Source organism: Nansenia antarctica (assembly GCF_963989245.1).
Source record: "Nansenia antarctica genome assembly, chromosome: 2".
NCBI lineage: Eukaryota > Metazoa > Chordata > Actinopteri > Argentiniformes > Microstomatidae > Nansenia > Nansenia antarctica.
In genome coordinates, this window is record NC_137675.1 from 87,250,863 (window position 1) to 87,267,218 (window position 16,356).

Sequence of the window (16,356 nt, forward strand, 5' to 3'; positions counted from 1 at the left end):
ATGAAGGGAAGAGGGTAAGACACATTCTGTATAGCACAGTCCTGCGTCTTAATGCCATATGAAGGGAAGAGGGTAAGACACATTCTGCATAGCACAGTCCTGCGTCTTAATGTCATATGAAGGGAAGAGGGTAAGACACATTCTGCATAGCACAGTCCTGCGTCTTAATGCCATATGAAGGGAAGAGGGTAAGACACATTCTGTGTTCAGCTCTCCCTCTAGTTAGCTGATGGCGAATCCTCTGCTTGCTCCGGCAGTACGGGTGAAATGATGAGACTGACACAATTCGGTTTGGTTTCCTTCTTCGTCTATTAAACAGATTGTAAAACTAAACACAACACATTGATATCAGTACATGTAAATAAAACAGTGAACAAACTAACAGAAAAGATTTAACAAGCTACACAATCATACAGAACTCAACTTACCAACTCCCATCTCTCTTCACACTGATCTCCTGTCTCTCCTGTCTCTCAGACCACACTCATTAAGCCCGCCCCCATTTCTATCTAACCAATCACTCCCCTCATGCATACTTTTAACCAATCACAATCAACAAATAAAACAACCCCCAAATGAACCCTCCCATGGATTAGCCAAACACCTCCCACTTGGTCCATTGGTCCTTTATAACTAAATGGACCACAACTTTCCCTCTCTTCAATAGTCATTTTTACTGCTCCTCCACGGGAAGCAGCACGACCACCCGCCTGACGTCTCGGTCGAGCGTCGGGAAGAGATCGCGGCCTTCGCTCCTTCTTCGTCCTGAAGCCCCCACTCCTAGAGCAGGCTGGCTTAGGCAAGCCCTCACTCTTACGTCCCGAACCAGCCCCTTTTCGTCTGGCCTCGCTTCCACAACCCGCCCCAGGCGGAATTGCCCCCTTAGGGCATTTTGGTCAGCCAACCAGACCACGTCTCCCACGGCCACATTTCGGGCTTCTCTGTGCCACTTGGTGCGGATGAAAAGCCCGGGCCCAGCCAGTTGACTCCACTGTTGCCAAAACCGTCCCACCTCTTCCTGGATTCTTCCGGAACACACCAGCAGCCCCGACCCTTCGACCTTCTTAACTACCAGTCTGTCCCAAGTCGTTTTCGGAAATTCTATTCCATCCTGTGCAGCCAGACACAGGTCGCGGAAAGCTGCGTTTAGCTCCTGGACGCCGAGGCTAACTCCGCTTCTTGTCTCCCTCTGGCGAGTAGCCTCCCACTTTGCGTCTTCCGGAGCCCTCCTGCAAACCAACCACTGCCTAACAGCTCGCCGGACCCACCCAACTACCCGAATGAGCCTGCCTATTTCGCTGAAGCGTTCTGGCTCAATCAGGTTCATGAGAGCAGCGCCCCAGAGCCTCTCCCTCTCATGCTCGGGGTCCCTGGAACTCCCAACCGGTGTGGGTGTCCCCTTCGCATTTGCTTCCTCCTCAATGGTGCTTTTCGGGTCCAGCCCCTTCCTCGCCTGAGCGCGTGTTACAGCTGCAGTGAACGCTTTCCGTTGCAGCTTGATCACGCTGTCTCGAGCACTTGCAGCCACGTCTGCCGCGGATTTCACGGGCCACTTCTCCACTGCCCACGCCAGGAACTCCGGACCGTTCTGCCAGGTCGAGCCTTCTCCCAAGCTTTCCGGCGGGCAGCCTCGTGTGACGAGATCCGCGACATTTAGGTCTCCGGGGATCCACCACCAGTCGTCAGTTGGTCCAGCCCTTTGGATCTCTCCGATCCTATTCGCGTAGAACGTTTGGTAGCCGTAGCTTTCCCTTTGAATGGCCCCCAGGACGGTCTGGCTGTCCACGAAATGAAACCACCTCTCCACACCCAGTCGACCTTGCTTCTCCCAGAAGCCCTTAAGCCTGGATGCGATTACGGCCCCACACAGTTCGGATTTAACGACATCCCCTTTCTGAGTTATCGGCGTCAATTTGGCCTTTGACTCGACCAGCCTTACAGCCACTCCCCTGGATGTTTTCCACCTCAGGTAGAGGACGCCACCGAACGCATTATCACTCCCGTCCGAGAAGGTGATGCCCCATGGCCTTCCTTCCCATCCAGGCGGGGTTAGGCTCCTCTCGAATCTGACTTTTCCAAGTCTCGCATACTCTTTGAAGATCCTGATTGCGTCGGCTCGGAGCTCAATGGGGAGTGGGTTGTCCCATGTGTTCTGTCTGATGCCGGATTTTCCCATCTCCTGAAAGGCCCTTCTGACCAGGATGGCACCTTTTTCCTTCACCGGGGTGGCCAAACCCACGGGATCATACAGGCCCGCCACCTGGCTCAATAGCTCCCTTCTCGTTAGGGGGCACGGCGTTCCTTCCTCAATTTCTTCCTCTGAGAGATTTGTTTCTGTCCTCACCTTCAGTTTCCTTTTGGAGAAGTTGATGGAAACCATAAGGAACAACTTATCCCCTTCTGCATGGTACCCGACTCCAAGCGCTTTGTTGTCTTCCTCGCTCAGCTGATTAGGCAGCACTAACACCTCTGATTCCGGCTCCATATTGGCCTTCGTTTCTTCAGGCTGGCTTTCTTTGCTCCTCCCACTTTGACCCGACTGGGTCCATGGCTTTAGAGCGAAACCTCCAGCGTTGAGTATCCTCTCGATTCCCTCCGTGATGCTCTTCAGCTTTCTTCTGTCGTTGTGAGACGTTAGGATGTCGTCTACATAGGTGTCCTCCTCAAGCGCTCTCCGCTCTTCCTTTAGGTGGGCGAACTCTGGCAGCCTTGCCGTCTCCCTCATGGCCAGCTGGGCGATGCATCCGGCCGGCTTGTCCCCGATGTTGACGCGGGTAATTGCGTAGGTTTTGATCTTTTCTTCCGCCGTGTCCCTCCATAGAAAGCGGTGGAGGTGGACTTCCCTTTCTCGCAACCAGACAGAGTTGTACATTTTCCTAATATCCCCGATGGCTGCATGCTCTCCGGTCCGGAATCTCAACAAGACCGCACGGATGGGGTTCAGAACGTCCGGGCCTTTCAGCAGAATGCTGTTTAAGCTGGTTCCCCGAAACTCCTGGCTGCTATTCCACACGAGCCGCACCGGTGTGGAGGCAGAGTGGGGGTTTGGAGCGATCTGATGGCTTACGTACCACACAGGTCCGTCCCACTTACTGATCGTTTCCTCGTTTAACTCGACCGCAGCCCCTCTCTGGATCATCTCATGCACCTGCGCCGCGTATGCCGCTTTCCATACTGGGTCCCTCTCCAATCGCTTCTCGGTCCTCCGGAATGTAGCCTCTACCGCTCCTCTGTTGTTCGGGAGCGAGCTGGGGTCCTCAGTCCACGGGTATTCTGTGTCCCAGTGCGGCAGGTCGCTGTGGTCATCAGACATTACGTAAGTCAAGCCCCTTTTGATGATTTCGACCTCCTTTTCCTCTGCGCGAGTCATCTCTTTCCCGCCTGGTTGACAATTTCCGCAACGACACCCTCCGCATTTTGGCTCGCACGCGGCGCCGATGCTATCCCAGCTCCACCACTCGAGGACCTCTTTGCTGCTTGCAGCTGTTCTCCCGGTCCTTTCATGACCTTGCGGCTTCTGGTCTCCATCCTCTTCTTTGGCGCTGAGCGTCTTGCAGGGGATCTCCTCGAATCGTACTGCCTCCGTTCTCAGAGAACGCGCAAAGTGCGTCTGGGAGTTGTGTGCGGATTTTTCCCAACTTTCAAACAGGTCTGGGTGCGTTCCTCCCACGGTCTTCCCCAGAGGCCCGTCCCACAGCACTAAATTTCCCGTCCTTCTTATCCACTGCGGAGCAAGTCGTCCCTCTCGGTGGCTGATCAAGAGCTCGATTTCCTCAGGTCGGACCAGCTCTTTCTTCTCGACCCCAGGGAAAAACTTACAGAGTCGCTCTGGACTGATGACCTTGTCTGCACGAGCGATTGTGTCGAGCCCGTAACATACCATCTCGTGGGGACTCCATCTGTTGTTGCTCCACGCCCTGACCTTTAGCAGGTACTTATTAGTCTTGACCTTGACCTTCATTCCACCGACTCCATGCACAGTCAGTGTTACTTGCTTCCGCTCCAGTCGGAGCCGATCGGCGGCCCGGTTGGTGATATAATTTGTGTCGGAGGCGAGGTCTATGAGAGTTCCCAGGGCATATCCTGCTTCTGTTTTGACTGTCAATATCATCATTAGTACTGGATGTTCCTCTGGCCCATCCTCTGCGAAGAGACTTCCGCCTTCTGCGCCCGTGCTCAGCGTCATCGAAGCCTTACTGGTGAATGCCTTCGCCCTCCTCTCCTGTTCAGGGTTGAGTCCCAAAGAATCCAGGAATTCTCGTTGCTTGTCAGCGAACCCTGGCCCTGTCCTCTTCCCCTCACTCCATTTGGGGCACAGAAGGTAGTGATGACTCGCCCCTCCTTCATTCTGCTTGCACATTCTGCACAGGTACCGGTTGCTACACTCTCCGTCGGCACCGTGCATGCCCAAACATTTCTGACAGGCTTTGCTTTGCTTTGCTATGGCTCGCTTCTCTGCCAGACTGAGACTCTTGAACTTACGGCAGAAGAATATTTTGCCACCGTGCTGATCGCTTCCACAGATGTCACACTCTTCTCTTCTTTCCGAGTTTCTGCCCGTGACTCTGGTTTCACCTCGATGTTCTTCCTCTTCTTCATCTACCGGTGAGTCTCTCTCCGTGGCCCTCGTGAATGCCCTCTTCTCCCATCTGACTGGCTTCTCTGGTGTTCCCTCAGAGGTTTCTGTGGAGCCTCGGATTCGCGCCATCCTTTCGAGGATTACTTCCTGCCTTTTCAGAAACAGAAGAAGAGCATCGAATTGCTTGTCTGGGGCGACTTGGTTTTCGGGTTCGGTTACAAAGGTAAACCAGCCTTCCTGCACGCGATCTGGCAGTTTGCTCTCGATGGCCTTAATTACAAGTGGGTTCTTCATAGCGCCCACTTCTCCTAAGTCAGTCAGGTCCATGAGGGCTCTTTCCACTGCCTGAATAAGGTCGATCGCTTTTCTCGGCTGGTTTCCTTTTACCGCTGGTATTCTTTCCAATTCCTCAATAATTTGCAGCGCGATGGTTGCCTTGTCTCCAAACCGATTCTCCAAGGCTTTGAACACGTCCTCCGCTGAGCGGTAGCTCGAGAGTTTGAGCTCCTCGAAAACCTTTCGGTCTATGCTCTCGAGGAGGTGAAGTTTCTTCACCTCTGGCGACCCCGATGGGTCTCCCTGCCTCTGCAGGCTTTCCCAATCTTTCCGCCAGCGATGAAAATCTCTCATACACCCGCTGAACACGGGCAGCCTTGTTGGAGGGAGTTTGATCTTGGGGATGGCTCCAGTGCGGTTGCCTCCATATGTGGCGCTCTCCAGCCCTGCCTCCCGGGCTTGTTCCCATGCTTCCCGCTGAGCCTCCAGTAGTTTGGCGCGCTCTTGAGCGGCTATTTCTGCTGCCTTCAACTCAATCACGGCCGCCTTCTGCCTTGCCTCAGCGATCTCTTCTTCGGCCCCCAATTTCACCTTCGCTGTCTCCTTCTCAAACTCGGCCACGCTATCAGCTGACTTCAGTCTTGCCTCAGCGGCTTTCCTTTCCAGCTTGGCAATGGCTTCTTTATTTTCTCTATTTGCCGCTCGATCTTTGGCCTCTTCTTCGGCGAGAACGTCGGCCCTTTCTCTATTCGTCGCTCGATCTTTGGCCTCTTCTTCGGCGAGAACGTCGGCCCTTTTCCTCTCATCTTCGGCGAGAGCGTCGGCCCTTTCTCTATTCGTCGCTCGATCTTTGGCCTCTTCTTCGGCGAGAACGTCGGCCCTTTTCCTCTCATCTTCGGCGAGAGCGTCGGCCCTTTTCCTCTCATCTTCGGCGAGAACGTCGGCCCTTTTCCTCTCATCTTCGGCGAGAGCGTCGGTGGCCATTTGCTTTGCTGCGGCGGCCTTGTCGGCCATTTTGTCAGTATTCTCCTTCTCAACTCTTCCAAATTCAGTCACAAACGTTTCCCAAAGTTCATCCCTTTTGTCCTCCAGCTCCTCTAGCGACTTCCTCGTGTTGCACGCCTCAACTACAGGGATCCACTCCCCCCAGCTTGATAGCAGACTTCGCGCTTTGATGATGAGGTTATCTGTGAGTGTGCTTCGTTCTTTACAAACGTCGTGGGTTGCCTCCTCTAGACTGATCCTCTTCGCGCCTTCGTGACTCCTTTCTGCTCGTCTAATTGTGGATGAAAGTTCGACTCCCGCGAACCTTGTCCACATGTTGGCCTTTAAGACGTGACCGACCTGTTCAACCTTCTGAGCTCTCTCCTCAGCGGCATTGGTGATGTCTTGAAGAAGCTGACTGTTACCTGTCTCAGGTTCCTGACTTGCTTTGGCCTTCAAACCTTCCTCATAATTGTCGTCTGCAGAGTTTAGGTCTTTCGCATTTGACAGGAGCGCTATCCACTCGCGTTTCATGTCATCTTCGCCCATCAATGCCACTGACCTGATGATGTGGCGATATCCTCTCTCAAAAGTGACTGCCAACTTTTCCCTTTCGGTCTTTAGTGCCTCCATTCTGCCTGTGACTCAGAAATAACTTGTGTGTACCTGTTTCGTCTTTCTATCTTATATCTTCAGCCCTCTCTGACTCCCTGAGCTGATTTGCGCTGGTCCCTGCACTTCCTTAACTAGTCTTCGGCAGCGGAACCAGGTTCACCGTGGGGTCATCCCAGGGATACTGCTAAAAATAAAATAATAAAGTGGGAGAGGATTTTCCTCCCCCCGACGACTTAATACCCAGGTACACACAAACCTATTTTAATGCAAACAGTCAATAGAGTCACAGAGAAGAGTGCTGGGTGTGGGTAGCTCTCTGGGTAGCTGCTATTAGCTCGCAATTCCTTTCTTGGTGGGTCTTGTAGGTTAGCCTAGCTGGCTGTGGATTCTTGCAGTTGGGTTAACCAGTTGAAGCTAGCCGTGGATTGTTTCACTCCTTGCCTGCCTAGCTAGCTGTAGCTTTGAATGCTATAAGCTCTACCGCGTGCCTGCTGCGCTATTGCGACAACTGGGCTAACGCTAGCTTAGTTTGCTAATGCCACGCTGGGTAGCAAGTGGCTAGCTAGCTACGGTCGCGGGCGCCGCTGCTCCGTTGCCGGCCTAGTTAGCTGTAGCTTTGAGTGCTATAAGCTCTACCGCGTGCCTGCTGCGCTATTGCGACAACAGGGCTAACGCTAGCTTAGTTTGCTAATGCTACGCTGGCTAGCAAGTGGCTAGTTAGCTACAGTTGCGGGCGCCGCGGCTCCGTTGCCAGCTGGCGGCTGCGTCACTAACCTGACCAGGCTTTAGCTTGCTCTTATCTCCGGTGAATGGATCCTTGTCCTCCCGGAGCTTCTGTTGCGTCCAACCGGGCTTGTATTCCTTAGCTAACTGACGGTCCGTCCTCCTGCGGTCGTCAGCGGGTGTTTTACAATTGTTCAGCTCTCCCTCTAGTTAGCTGATGGCGAATCCTCTGCTTGCTCCGGCAGTACGGGTGAAATGATGAGACTGACACAATTCGGTTTGGTTTCCTTCTTCGTCTATTAAACAGATTGTAAAACTAAACACAACACATTGATATCAGTACATGTAAATAAAACAGTGAACAAACTAACAGAAAAGATTTAACAAGCTACACAATCATACAGAACTCAACTTACCAACTCCCATCTCTCTTCACACTGATCTCCTGTCTCTCCTGTCTCTCAGACCACACTCATTAAGCCCGCCCCCATTTCTATCTAACCAATCACTCCCCTCATGCATACTTTTAACCAATCACAATCAACAAATAAAACAACCCCCAAATGAACCCTCCCATGGATTAGCCAAACATTCTGCATAGCACAGTCCTGCGTCTTAATGTCATATGAAGGGAAGAGGGTAAGACACTTTATCAAATCCACCTTGACGGAGTCTCACTTCAATCACGTTCACTGTGATTCAATGTTTATGTCTGTTCACTGTATGTCTGTCTGTCTGTCTGACTATCTGTTTGTCTTGTCTGTCTTGTCTGTCTGTCACACTGTCTGTCTGTCTTGTCTGTCTGACTGTCTCACTGTCTGTCTGACTGTCTCACTGCTTGTCTGTCTTGTCTGTCTGTCTTGTCTGTCTGTCTCACTGTTTGTCTGTCTCACTGTCTGTCTGACTGTCTCACTGTTTGTCTGTCTGTCTGTCATTATGTCACATGACAGACAGCTACTAAAGGCTGGCCTAAGGTAGCCTACAGAAGGAAGGAAATGGCTGTGGTTTGTTTCTCCCTAGCCAGCTGTAGGTTCTCCAATCAGCTGTCTGCCACCACCCAAGGAACTGTAGGTTCTCCAATCAGCTGTCTGTCACAACCCAAGGAACTGTAGGTTCTCCAATCAGCTGTCTGTCACAACCCAAGGAACTGTAGGTTCTCCAATCAGCTGTCTGTCACCACCCAAGGAACTGTAGGTTCTCCAATCAGCTGTCTGTCACAACCCAAGGAACTGTAGGTTCTCCAATCAGCTGTCTGCCACCACCCAAGGAACTGTAGTTTCTCCAATCAGCTGTCTGCCACAACCCAAGGAACTGTAGGTTCTCCAATCAGCTGTCTGCCACCACCCAAGGAACTGTAGGTTCTCCAATCAGCTGTCTGTCACAACCCAAGGAACTGTAGGTTCTCCACCACCCAAGGAACTTAACAGAATGGATTAGTTGTTTGAGTGTGCAGCTAATGATCTCTTCCATGTGTCTTGTGGTTGGTTAACTCTACTGTATCGTCCTCTATTGCATATCGAAGACATAGTGTTGATATTTTCCGAAAGCACTCAGGAATCATCACAATGTTTCAGTCGTTGTTTGTTGTCATACAGCATTTCATACAGACCTCATACAATATTTCATATTCATATGAAAGTGACTATTGTCACTTCTTCGTATTACTATATTATATTAGTGATTGTTGATTGTTGTCGACTGTTGTTGAGCGAGGAGCTCAAGATCCCAAAACATTTCTCTGTCAGGGTCGGCTGTGTGAGATGCACCTGATAAATAAATATGTTATTTTGATGTGATAAAGTCCTCGAGTTGTCCTCTAATATGCAGTCAGTGGAGGCAGATGAGATTGTTTCTCTTTGCTCAGCTTGCTTATAATATAATAATAATAACAACAATAACAATAATAATAATAACAATAATAATAATAATAACCTTTATTTGTGTAGCACTTTTCCTGCTAACGTTAAAGCTCAAAGTGCTTTAACATATCCACACAGCATTAAAAAATAATAATAGAACAATAGTAATCAATCAAACACACAACAGCAGTAATATAAACTACATCATAAAACAAGAATAAACCATACAATCCAAGGGGCATAGAACAAAGATAAACAAACTAAATAATAGATGAATTACTATATGAATGAATGGACTTTATTGTCATTGCTACAGTACAGGTACCAAACAACGAAATTTAGGAGTTATTATACGATGTAAACCACTAAAATACAATACAAATTACAATACAATACACATTTAGCAGTTACTATACGATGTAAACCACTAAAATACAATACAAATATATAGATTCATCGACTAACATTAAAAGAGACATTTAGGACATAACCCACGGGTCCCATCTCTCCCGTGTCTCTCTCTGGTCCGGGTGATGACGCGCACATGTGAGTCCTGGATCAGCCAATCAGCGTTCAAGCTCTCGGCGTTCTGCGTTGACCTCTAACGCGTCCTGCTCCGATCCAGGTCCTGCTAGGAGCGTTTCTGCCTCTGCTGCTGGTTCTGATGGACCTCGGCTGGCCCGGTCGCCTGGCCTGCTTCGCCCTGTGACAGGTGACAGACGTGATGTTCTCTCTCCAGAAACGACCTTTGAATTCCTGATTCATCGCTGCGCCGCGGAGACTCCCGACATCCCGGAAGCGTTTGTGGCATTTAGGGGAGGGGAGGGGGGGGGCTGGGTTACAAGATACAAGACAAGCAGCAGGTCACTCCTCCGCTCCGGTTTGGGACCGTACGGATACGATACGACACACGCACACACACACACACACACACACACACACACACACACACACACACACACACACACACACACACGTTGTACAGGATATCCTCACTTGTCAGTAAAAACACACTGAGGACCCTATCAGGAGCTCTCATTCAATGTCACTTCGACTATGCCGTAACATCATGGTACTATAGAACCACAAAGGCCCATAAAACAAGACTCCAGACAGCCCAAAATAAACTGGTTAGGCTTCTGCTAGGCCTCAACCCTAGGACACATCTAACCGCTGCTCTTTTTTTGAGCCTTGATTGGCTACGAGTAGTTGACAGAGTGCAGCAGCTTGCACTGGGCCTAGTCTTCAAGATACGCTACACCACAAAGACACCCAAGTACCTGTCAACATACTTCCAAAAAGTGAACAACGTCCACACTTACAACACCAGAGGAAGCTCCACGAACCACGTTCAACCGCGTTGCACCACAAACAAGGGTTTAAACTCGTTTGCAAACTATGCAGTAAAGATGTGGAACGCCCTTCCTATAATCTTAAAGGAGTGCAAAACACTGCCCACCTTCAAAACCACTCTCAAAAAACATTTACAGGAGGCTGCAATCCGTAACTGGACCCTCTAAAACAAAAATCAGATTAAAAGACCTGAACTACCCACTGTACATACTTTGTGTTTTGTCCCCCGCCCCCACCTGTGGTGTATGTCCCCACCTGTCCTACCCGCTGTACATACCTTATGTTTTGTTGTATTGTTCTTCCCATGATGGATGTACGTTTATCTTGTAGATAGTAATAGTTATTTGTCAGTATTATCATGTAGATAGTACTAGTTATTTTCTTATGTCTGTCTTACATGTAACGATGAATTGAAAATCAAGGACCCCAATTGAAATAAGCCAGTGGCTTTCTTGGGTTTTTATCCTCTTAGTTTGACCTTGTATGTAATATGTACTTTCATGTACCTACTTCTGCAAACATTCTAATAACGTTTTCAATCAATCAATCAAAACGCACGCACGCACGCACACACACACACACACACACACACACACACACACACACACACACACACACACACTCACACACAAAAGCATGACAGTATTCATCCACCAGGATGTAATGCTGAGTGCACTTTGAATGTTCAGTTAAACATGTCAGGGGAATGTTTTTAGTGAGGGGAGAGGTCTCTCTGATTCAAGTTTGTTTCATATCATCATTAAAGCATTTTACACTGACCTTGATTGTGAGGTGTGAATCATAATGTCCTGATAAGTGGTGTTTCTACTTGATCACTCTGATTTCACTGCTTACATAACCTCAACCAGTTAACAAGAGATAATCACAGCCAACCTGAGCTCAATGTGACAGGGTCTGGTGAAAAGGTCCCCACGTAAGGCAAGGGCTTCTTTCTTTTTGACAGATTATGGAAGTGCAGATTGTAAACGTTCAAATGAGGTGTCATACATTGAAATCTAAATAGTTGAAGAAGATATGCTTATTTGAATGTTGGTACCCCTCAAACCAAATACCAGAGAATATCGTTCTGAATCTAAACAGACGCGTTTGCTACCATCGCGTTTGGTAATCACTAAACACTGACCGACAGCAGATCTGGGATCAGCAAAACAGCTTTTATTAAATGTCCCACAATGTACATATGAGGAGATCTTCCCAATGCAGAGCACTAGTCATAGAGGAATCACATTCTGCCTGTTGGATTAGGATTCATACTCTGAGCAAAGTAAGCAAGTAAGTATAATGTCAACACAGCAATTATAACTACTACAGCTTATGATAAAAAAATAAATCTTAATAATTTGACAGCCGTAATATTTTATATTTATGATTCTAATACCATAAGACTCACTTCCATGCCCCTGAGACACATTTAGTAACAAAAGAAAAAAGAAAGAACATACAGAATAAACAATAACAACTTTTTTGTTTGTTTAAGAACTCAACATTCTTAAGATACAATCATGAATATAAATCATTCAATTATTGAAAATGATAGTGTCGTGGATTTATTACCACACTTGTCATCAACTCTCTATAATTACCAGTGAGTCAGCATTTATATCAGCAAATGTAATGAAGCCTTATGTAAATGATTAACTATGTATCTAAATGTAATGAAGCCTTATGTAAATGATTAACTATGTATCGAGCCTGTTATTGACTTTGGATCGGGTGGGAAAGACGGGTGGCCACCCCACCCCCCACCCCCCCTCCTCACTGGGATGACATCAAGGTCAGAGACACCTCTGATTGGCAGATCTGTAGATCAGGGTGTTTAGCATCACCAGCTCCTCCAATAGAGAAGAAGGGGAACAGTCTCTCAGTGAAGGTGTGTTTATGAGTGTGGATGAGTGTCATGTCTTCAGGGTCGTAGAAGGACACCTCCCCCTTGTTGTAGTCCAGCTGTACTCTGATCCTCTGGGGTCTCCTCTTCAGAGTGATGGTCTTACCCACTGCATCTCTATACTTACCATCCGTCTGTTTTATAGCCCAGATTCCATACTGTGGTGATGTTAGTACCTTCCCCTTTCTGTCACTGGACTCTTTAACCACACCCATGTTCCAGTGAGGATGGTCCCCCACCTCCACCTCCCAGCTGTGCTCTCCTGAGATGAACCCCTCAGAGCCCAGAATATTTGCATACTTCATGAACCGTTCTGGGTTGTCAGGCAGCTGTTGCCTTGACCCTCTCTGTCTCACACTGGTCAGATCATCAGACAGAGAGAGCCAGGGAGGTGCAGTGTTGGGGTCCAGAATCACAGGAGCTTCAAAACAAACACAGATGCATTCTACACATTATGCGCTGTATTATTTATTATACATATTATACATATATATATATACATATGTAATATGTATTATATATTATACATTTGTGATGGCAGCTGGTCAAATGTAACGTGAGCATCATAATGCCTAGGTGAGAATGTTAGCTATAGCTAGCTATGTACTGTAAACTTCCCTTTGAAAAGCCTATCTGACCCAGTAACACTGACAGATATTAACAGCTGACAGCTGTCAATCTAGAGGGGAAGTGGTTGGGGGCGGGGTTAACCAGCTATTGTTACCGCCCATTACCTGGCAGTGCAGACGTGTGAAAAACTCAGATCTTTAAAAGGCTTTTTCTCAGGAATGTGATTTCAGGGGTACATTCAAATACACATGTCGTCTTCTGTTTTCTTCCAATTTCACATAATTTGAAAGCTGACAATCTGTACTTTCAGACTATGTCAAAAACTGAAAGATGACTTTGGCACCTGGCTGGTCAAAACACTGGCTGGTGTCACATAATATTATTATGAATGTATTAATGCGGTATGTTCTATGAACGTGTTCATATAATCTATTAGATATTCTTAATCCAATTCTGGTCAGTACTAACCGTGCTTGACAATCCCCTGCATCTTCTCCCAGACTCTGAACTGCAGGTTGCCCAGGTGTTTGGCCACGTCTATCAGCCCTCCTGAAACCTTCTCTGGGTCTGGCAGTGTGAACTGGGCTCTGGAAGAACATTCAGGAGTCAGTGCTGCTGTGGGCTTGGGTTCAGAACCCCAGAGAAGAGAGACCAGAGACAGATCACTTACCTTTCCTTACTGGCCTTGAAGTTCTGGAGAGGAACAGAGGAGAATTGTCATCAATGCTAGTGATGTCATCAATCAGTCTCTGAATACATTTACAATTACTGTCTGAGAGAAGGCATCCTTACCTGCAGGAAGGAGATGTCTTCAGCTTTCAGCTCCTTCTCTAAGGCTGTGAGTGTGTCTAAAAGTGATGATATTTGTCTGCTCAGTGCCTCAGTCTTCTCCTTCATCATCTGACTCTTCTGCTCCTCTTCCTCCCTCAGTGCAGCTATCCTGGCCTCCTCTTCCTCTCGTAGAAACTGGTGAAGTTTCTCAAACCCCTCCTTAATCTGTCTCTCTGTGTGCTGGGCCTGGCTCTGGAGACAGCAAGGGGAATAATATTGTGATCACTGTAGTTTTACTACCATATAGTATGTTAACTAGTTTTACTTTAACTTTGGTATTATTATTATTATTATTATTATTATTCAAAGTTCAGGTGAAATGCATGCAGCTCTCTTTATGATTTTGAGTTGCAGATGCATGACTATCAGTTAGATGTCAACAGAATCCAATACTGAGACAACAAGAGAAGACCACATCACTGAATACAACACGTTGCCTGACGTACACAGTACCTTAATGTGCTCTGATGTTTCATCACAGGTTTTTAAAACTTTGTTAAAGACCTCCAGCTTCTCCTGTAAGGGTTTCAGAGCTGTCTGGAGTTCCTCCTGGATTGAGACAAAACTTTACCGAGGACATTTCTGGACTCATTTGACAGTTTCTGTTTACCACAGTTCTGCAGGAATCATTATCATAATCCTTATAGTCTGTCAGAGAAACACATTCTCTCAGCAGAACTATATTTGTTATTCCAGACAAAAAAGGATGAATCAAAGTCAAATTAAAACAGAAACTAAAAACGATCGTTCATTTTTATCATTGTGAAGAAAACAACGACCCTTTATCTTTTCAACCAGTCTGAATGCATGAGCAAAACATCAAGTGACATAGCTGTCTATCACTCACAGAATTTTAAATAGTCATCTTATTGTATCTTATTTATGTTTACCTTATGCTCCTGTGCAGCCTCGTCTACTGGGACACAGTCATGAGATCTGTGTTTCTTTGAGGCCTGACACACCACACAGACGGGCTGTTTATCCTCCAGACAGAAGAGCTTGCGTTTCTCACCGTGCAGACTGCACAGCACCACAGACCCTGCCTCAGCTCTCTGACTTCTCTGCTGTAAGAAGGCCTCACACACGTTCTTTAGGGCTAGGTTAAAGTAAAGAGGCTCATCCATTGAGGATCTTCTCCTACAAACTGGACATTCCCGAGATCCCTTGTGTCCCCAGTATTCCAGCAGACAGGCGTTACAGAAGCTGTGGCTACATTTCAGGAGGACAGGATCTTTAAAGATGTCACGGCACACAGGACAGGAGAGATCCTCCTCTGGGAGAGACGATGTAGCAGCCATGTTCTCACACGATGCCTGTTCCTCTTCTGTACTAGCTCTCTGACCTCTCTCCTGTAACTGAACTTCAAATGGACTGTTGCCTAGTAACCTGAACACAAACATGTAGTCTAATTAACGGTCATTTAGTAGTAGTACTAACTGTTGTATAAAAAAGCAATATCACACTCAAGGTCGTGCTGTTACTGAATATATACCTCGTAGATCCTATGATGATGTACCCACGTCAGCTATAGCTCCCGGAGTCAGCCACCAGTCGGTCAAGCTCCTCAAGTTCGCGGACGATACCACCCTGGTAGGGCTCATCTCCAAGGGGGAGATGAATCTGCTTACAGGAGCGAGATTGACTTGGTGGTCTCCTGGTGCACCCGGAACAACCTAGAGCTAAATGCTCTTAAGACAGTGGAGCTGATAGTGGACTTCAGGAGGAACCCACCCCCTCCCTCTCCAATCATACTGGGAGGCACTCCAGTCACCACAGTGGAGTCATGCCGCTTCCTTGGGGTGACAGTCTCTCGGGACTTGAAGTGGGGGCCCCACATCGACGCCCTCACAAAAAAGGCCCAGAAGAGACTGTTTTTCCTGAGGCAGCTCAGGAAATTCCACCTTCCTAAGACCACGCTGGTGAACTTCTACACGGCCATCATTGAGTCCATCGTCACCTCCGCCATCATCATCTGGTTCCCCGCTGCAGCGGCCAAGGACAAGGCCAAGCTGCAGCGGGTGATACGCTCGGCGGAGAGGGTGATTGGCTGCCCTTTGCCCACCTAATTTGGTGCCCCCCCATTGGCTGGTGCCCCAGGGCATTCACCCGATGCAATATATGGATAATCCGGGCTTGGTCTTAATGTCATATGAAGGGAAGAGGGTAAGACACATTCTGCATATCCCAGTCCTGCGTCTTAATGTCATATGAAGGGAAGAGGGTAAGACACATTCTGTATAGCACAGTCCTGCGTCTTAATGTCATATGAAGGGAAGAGGGTAAGACACATTCTGCATATCACAGTCCTGCGTCTTAATGTCATATGAAGGGAAGAGGGTAAGACACATTCTGCATAGCACAGTCCTGCGTCTTAATGCCATATGAAGGGAAGAGGGTAAGACACTTTATCAAATCCACCTTGACGGAGTCTCACTTCAATCACGTTCACTGTGATTCAATGTTTATGTCTGTTCACTGTATGTCTGTCTGTCTGTCTGACTATCTGTTTGTCTTGTCTGTCTGTCTTGTCTGTCTGTCACACTGTCTGTCTGTCTTGTCTGTCTGACTGTCTCACTGTCTGTCTGACTGTCTCACTGCTTGTCTGTCTTGTCTGTCTTGTCTGTCTGTCTCACTGTTTGTCTGTCTCACTGTCTGTCTGA

The 16,356-nt window shown here is 47.9% G+C and overlaps 1 protein-coding gene across 1 annotated transcript; it reads right to left on the reverse strand.

Moving 5' to 3' along the window:
• Positions 1-12,165: 12,165 nt before the first annotated feature.
• On the reverse strand, positions 12,166-14,994 carry LOC308150821 (nuclear factor 7, brain-like; the record flags this gene model as incomplete). Its single annotated transcript, XM_080523613.1, has 5 exons — positions 12,166-12,716; positions 13,334-13,452; positions 13,536-13,558; positions 14,150-14,245; positions 14,587-14,994. The coding sequence occupies 5 exons, from the start codon at positions 14,992-14,994 to the stop codon at positions 12,166-12,168; spliced, it is 1,197 nt and encodes a 398-aa protein (XP_080379739.1).
• Positions 14,995-16,356: the final 1,362 nt, after the last annotated feature.